The 6591-nt window shown below is 34.4% G+C and overlaps 1 protein-coding gene across 5 annotated transcripts in view; it reads left to right on the forward strand.

The window, feature by feature from the left end:
• The window catches only part of GRIA3 (glutamate receptor, ionotropic, AMPA 3), a 323974-nt gene that overhangs the window by 255136 nt on the left and 62247 nt on the right, over positions 1-6591 (forward strand). For all 5 annotated transcript variants that reach the window (XR_313960.2, XM_005872700.2, XM_005872698.2 and 2 more), the window contains exon 11: positions 175-551. Coding sequence is in view for 4 of the 5 variants with exons in the window: in XM_005872700.2 (XP_005872762.1) it covers positions 175-551 (377 nt within the window). In the remaining variant the exon portion in view is untranslated. The remainder of the gene's footprint in view (positions 1-174; positions 552-6591) is intronic.

The following is a 6591-nucleotide window of genomic DNA, read 5'->3' on the forward strand; positions in this document are numbered from 1 at the left end:
CACAAGAGGGCATAGGCCGGGCTGAGGGACCCTCCCCCCCGAGTGCACAAATTTTTGTGCACCGGGCTTCTAGTAGTAATATAAGACTTTATATTTACAGCAAACAGGTATATTAAAGTGGCAAATGACTGATGAAAATACTGTCTCTAAACTTTTTAAAATTTTTTTTTCTAGAGAGCTGATATAGCTGTTGCTCCACTCACTATAACGCTGGTTCGTGAAGAAGTCATCGATTTCTCAAAGCCATTTATGAGCCTGGGCATCTCCATCATGATAAAGAAGCCTCAGAAATCAAAACCAGGAGTATTCTCATTTCTGGATCCCTTGGCTTATGAAATCTGGATGTGCATTGTCTTCGCTTACATTGGTGTCAGTGTAGTTCTTTTCCTAGTCAGCAGATTCAGCCCTTATGAATGGCACTTGGAAGACAACAATGAAGAACCTCGTGACCCACAAAGCCCTCCTGATCCTCCAAATGAATTTGGGATATTCAACAGTCTTTGGTTTTCCTTGGGTGCCTTTATGCAGCAAGGATGTGATATTTCTCCAAGGTTAGTTTCCATGTCATACACAATACCTCCTTGCATTTTATGGCCATGATCCATTCATGTACATCTCAAGTCCAGATTTCCTTCATTGAACATTCCATCCAATGACAAATTATCATCAAGCCCTTTTGTTTGCTTGTGTCCATGAAGTGAGTGTGTTATTGGTGTTGCTTTGAATGTCTTTCGTGCATTTCTATGGTATAGTATATTCATATACATTATAGCAAACATTTGAACTCTGGATAAAAGCAACATTGCCAACTCATATTAATTTTATTTAGATAAAGCTAATACTAAATCTTTGTTATAGCAAACAGAAATAGTTTCCTCATTGAGTTAAAACATTTTCTCATTTATAGAGAGATTAGATCTAGCAAAAATTTGAAAGAAGATAGAACTCTTCTTTAAAACCCTCTTACTTTCCACTTTCAATGTCCTTAATTTTTACATTTTGTTCTCACCCTGCTTAGAACTATCCATTTTAGTATCTTACCCAAGTTTTTCTTTATAACAAAAATTATAAAAAAAATTTTTTTTAAAAAGAGGAAATCTGTGTGACCTTGAATTGGACAAAGAGTTTATAGAACACAAAAACACAATGCATTTAAAAAATTGATGAACTAGACTTCATCAAAATTCAGAATTTTACATTTCAAAAGACATTATTAAGAAAATAAAAAGACAAGCCAAGACTGGGAGAAAATATTAGTAAACTGTACATCTCATAAAGGACATATCCTGAATATATGAAGATATCTTGCTATTCAATAAAAAGAGAAACAATCCAATTTTTAAAGTGGACAAAGCATTTGAGTAGATATTTTTTCCCAAAGAAGATACACAAATGGTTAATAATCATATGTAAAGATGCTCAACATCATTAGTCATTAGGAAAATGCAAATTAAAATCACAATGAGGATCCTCTAGAATTGCCATAATCAAAAAGACAAGAGGTGGTGAAGATATAGACTGACTGTAGCTCTCATCCATTTATAGTGTGAAATGCAAAGTGCTACAGCCAAATTACAAAATGGTTCAGCATTTTCTTGTAGTTTACATAGATTTAAACTATGACACACCAATTCCACTCTTATTTACCTAACAGAAACGAAAACATGTATCTACATAAAAACCTATACACAGGTGTTCATAGAAGCTTTATTCATAATAGCCAAAAAGTGGAAACAACCCAAATGTCCATCAAAAAAATGAATGGCTAATCAAAATGTGGCATATCCATACAATGGAATATTATTCAGCAATTTAAAAAAACAGACTACTGACACATACTACAATGTGGATCAACTTTGAAAACATTATGCTAAGTGAAAGAAGCCAGAGACAAAACACCATGTATTATATGAGTCCCATTAGTTGAATTCCATTTATATTGTAGTATTCCATTTGTCCACAACAGACAACTCTATGGAGGCATAAAGTACATTAGTGGTTTCCAGGGGAGTTGGAGGGAGCAGAGAGAGGCTAATCAGGACCAGGATTAGGGTGAGGCAAGTGAGGCTGAATAGAGAAAGTTCAGGGGTCAGATTCAGTTTTTATTTAAAATGTTGGCTTTTGGTTTGTTATAGTTGTTTTGCATTAATTTTGGGCTTTTTAAATATTGCATTAAAGTGCTATTTATCTTGATTAGTGAGATTTTTGCATCCCCTTAAATTTTGTGCATGGGACTAATGCCCCACTTGCCTCACCCTAATCCCAGCCTTGTCAGGATTAATTACAAATGGGTTTAAGGGAACTTTGGGGAATATATATTCCAAAACAATTGTGGTGATGGTTACACAACTCTAAATTTACTAAAATTACTATTTGTACATTTACAATGGTGAATTTTATGGTATGCAAATGTTATCTCAGTAAAACTACCGAAAATATTGTGAATATCCTGGACTCACCCACTTAGTTTAAGTGTTAACTCACCTAAACAAAAATGGTAGTTAACTCATAATGATAAAATATCAGAAGCAAATATAGCATCTTTATAATCAGAAAAAAAAATGCTTTGCTTTAAAATAAAATGTTGCAGCTTTGGTAAAATTGAACATGTATTCAAATACTTACCAGAATTAATTACACAAACATATAGGAATTTTCATTTAGAATATAAGGACTCAGAAAGTCACCTACCAGGTTTTAATTTTTTATTAAATTTATTGGGGTGACATTTGTTAATAAGATTATATAGTTTTCAAGTATAGATTTCTATACTACATGATCTGTATAGGTTTTTAAAGTATACTTCATTTTGAGATAATTCACTTTGATCACAAAACATTTCAAATGAAGTTTTGCAGTATAACTCACCTGGTAACCATCGTCACCAGCTTTTCAGCATAACATGTGAGGTAAGCATCATTTGTAGTCACACCTTTTTGCCACCCTTAATCTGTTTGGTCAGATTCTCCAAATTATTTCACTCTCTGTTTCGTTTGTGCTTAGAATGTGTGTCATTCTGTGCTGTCACCTGGAAGTACATTTGTTTTGCTAGTTGGTTTTCCTATTTTTTTAAAACATTCACCTCAAGAAACCAAGGTTTCTGAATGATCCCGTAATTGAATGATCTTTAACATGGCTGGTAATCTGTGTTGAGACAATGCTAAGGTCATTAAGGCTGGAGATTTTATCGGTTTCTGTAAGTGAATTTTCAAAACTAAATTTGTGATATCCCCACTGGAGTGCTGCATACTACTATGCATACTTAAACAGGTCTCTTAAAAAGTCATTTGTTTTTAGAAGCATTTATGTATATCACTTTGTTAAGTGATGGTTTAAAGACAATGGCCTGAAAATGACAAGCTCAACAATTTTTTTAACAGCAGAATTTAAGCTGTGGCTCTTGTGAGGCACTGAAATATGTCAAATTCTTTTTTTTTTCAAGGTACAGATTTTGTTATACTGTACTGGATACTGTCATACAGAGCAATGGTTTTCAAATTTCTTAACCATAGCCCTTGGTACAAAATTTTTCATCATGACTCAGTACACATATGTGTATATAACAAAAGTGTCACCAGACATTACCCTTACAGTGTACCATGCAGTTTAATGTTTTCTATTCTTTTTTAATACTGATAGAAACTTAATTGGGCACACAGCCTATGGAATAACACTGGTCTAGAGTAAGAAGTATTATCCTTATTGTTCTTTTGAATAATAAATTATTATCTTTCTGAGCTCCATACTTTCTACCATATGGGTGATCCCTCTTTCAATACTGCCTTTTGTGTCCTTTGAAAGAAATTATATCTTTAAGTTTCTTGATAAAATGTTATACTTCTTAGCATGTTTATTATATACCAGTAAGGAGGAAACATGTTTCCCCTTGTCTTGAGAGCTCTATTGGTTATATATTTGTGCTCAATTGTATAACAGCAAACCCCACTGAAATGTGCTTCTTTATTAGCACTTTTAGAAATTTCTTATAATAACATAGTTGCGCTCTAAGATTCATTGTTGCCTTAATTGCAAACACCAGTATTATACTTTATTTCTGTTTAATGGCCACACTTGGGATGCAAATCTCCAGTGAGTCCAGAATATGTGCATGCATTTTACTTTTACTTTTCTCAAAACTGAAGTAATTCAAGGAACTATAAGAAACAGTTTTAAAGTAAAATGATCAAATATCATGACATGAAAATATGTCAGAGATAAATGAACCCAACTGCTTCCATTTACTGAAGGCACAGGGACAACAATCTTCACTGAGCTCTACCCCCTGCACTTTACCTGCGTTATCATGTGGATTTTAATCCTCAAAATACTGCCACAGGGTAGGCATTATACTTATTTTTAAATTGAAGGAGGTGATACTCAGGTTAACTTGCCAGGCACACAGCTAACAAACGGCAAAGCCAGTATTCAAACCTAACTCCAACTCCAAAACCCTTCCATGTCATGTCATGCTGCATTTCTTATATCAGAGACAAAGGAACCATACCCAGTGAGATAATGTAATGAACCCAATGTCATAGAGATTTTAAGAGCCAGCAGTATAATTGCTTCCACTATCATATACTACCTCCCATTACTGACCTCAAGGTGCATCTCTTGTTCCATTCTTTTCTTCATGTTCATGCACCAGAGCTGTTTTCCAGTCCCCCAAACTCTGATGAAACTCTGCCTTTGCCCTTGTTGTTAAAGAAACAAGGCAATGAGTATTACAATGCTGTTGAGCATGTATTCATTCAAAGTAAAAGACTAGGAAATCAGCAATAAGACATCATGAGGAAAACTGAGCATCATTCTATTTTCATCAAACAAAGCTATTGACAGTCACCTAGAAGCTTAGTTTAGTCAGTATTAGGCTTGATATTTTCAACTACCTCATAGGGTGAACAATTCAGCTGGAGTCTGAATCACCTTTAGAAAGGATAATCAATGTAATAAGGTGAGGTTATATCCACACATGAACTAATTTACTGGGGGGAGTCTGTATAGTTAATAATACATTTCATTATTAACTAAGAAACTCTAGTTTCTTATTATTACAGATAACAGGAGCATTGTATATTATTTTGCGATGTTTTTATGTCTGAGGATATTCCATTCAACCTCTTTCCCTGAGTGGGTGGAGGAGTAGAGAGCTAGATAGTGGATATATCCAGATTGAGAGCATAATAGTTAAATATGTGGGTGCTGGAATTAGTCTCACTAGATTCACAATCTGCTTAGCAGTTGTGTAACCTGAGGCAGGTTACTAAACCTTGCTAAACCTCAGTTCCTCATGTAGGTTCTCAATAAATGTTAGCTATTATCATTTTTAAACTGGCTGCTCTTATCCTACTTTCACAAATACTAATAGTTAATATTGCATTTGATTTTTAGTTCCTAAAACTCTGTAGAAATACAGATGACATTTTAGTCAGTGCCAAATAGAAGAATTCTGATGATAAATAACTAACAGCACTCCATCTTGAACACATATAGTGCTTTCCTTAAGGATTACATCAATAGCAAATAGCTTAATTACATTATCCCATGATGACTTATTGATATTGGTAGGAGGTTGCAATTTTTTGAATCTGAAGTATATTTCATTTGTAAAACTTCAATAGAACTGCTAAGCTATCCAAAGTCCAAGTCCTTCCAGACAAATGCTCCCCCTGCTGACTTTCTTCAGAGCTGCAGAAACATCTGAGGGCTGGCCAAGTTGGAAGATGTGAGGGTTGGGGGAATTACAGCAGAGAAAATGGGGAGAACACACTAACTGAACCTGATAGTGGTATACAGATTTTTCCAAAGGCAGTACTCTCCTGTTAAGTTTTCAAGATATCAAATATTTTGAAGAACAGAGAGGAGAATTTGTCCAGGTTAATTGACACACAGATCCTTCTCTAAAATGAAAAGCATGTGCAGAATAATAAGACATGAAGGGTATAAAATAAATGGGGTCAAACACAACAGGATATTTTTACTCCATTGTAAACAATATCCTTTCCTTTGCCAGTGTCTTCATCGAACTACAAATTCACTTCAAAACAGTAGTGATGAGGTAATAAATTAATGATATTATAGCAGGATTTTTATTGCAATAATTTCATAAGTTTTCTGACTGAAAGCTATAGTTTTCAGTCTTTGGGAGATGGTTACTTATTCCCATTAGAGAAGACTATAAAAGCCAAAGATTGATTCTGCACATTTTTAAACAATATGTCATAGACACAGCATTGAATGGAATGTGGAAATGATGCAGACTTAGAAAGAAAAAAGGGGAGAGTAAGGAATGATAGTTTGTACAAAAGAGAAGTGGTTTGTAATTCAAGCTCATTATCTTGTAAAGCCAGTAAAGTGCAAATTTCAAAATTTACTTACAAAATGAAGGTTACAGCACATAGCTTACTTTTTTGTTTTATTTTATTTTATTTTTGCCATCACCACTTATCCCCTCTATGCCCTCTTCCACCTCAACCCACCCTCCTCCCCCCACAATCACCATTACTTTTTTAAATTTCTTTATTGATTAAGGTATTACATATGTGTCTTTATCCCTCCATTGCCCCCACCCCCCCACTCATGCCCTCACCC

This window comes from Myotis brandtii, unplaced genomic scaffold (assembly GCF_000412655.1).
Source record: "Myotis brandtii unplaced genomic scaffold, ASM41265v1 scaffold39, whole genome shotgun sequence".
NCBI lineage: Eukaryota > Metazoa > Chordata > Mammalia > Chiroptera > Vespertilionidae > Myotis > Myotis brandtii.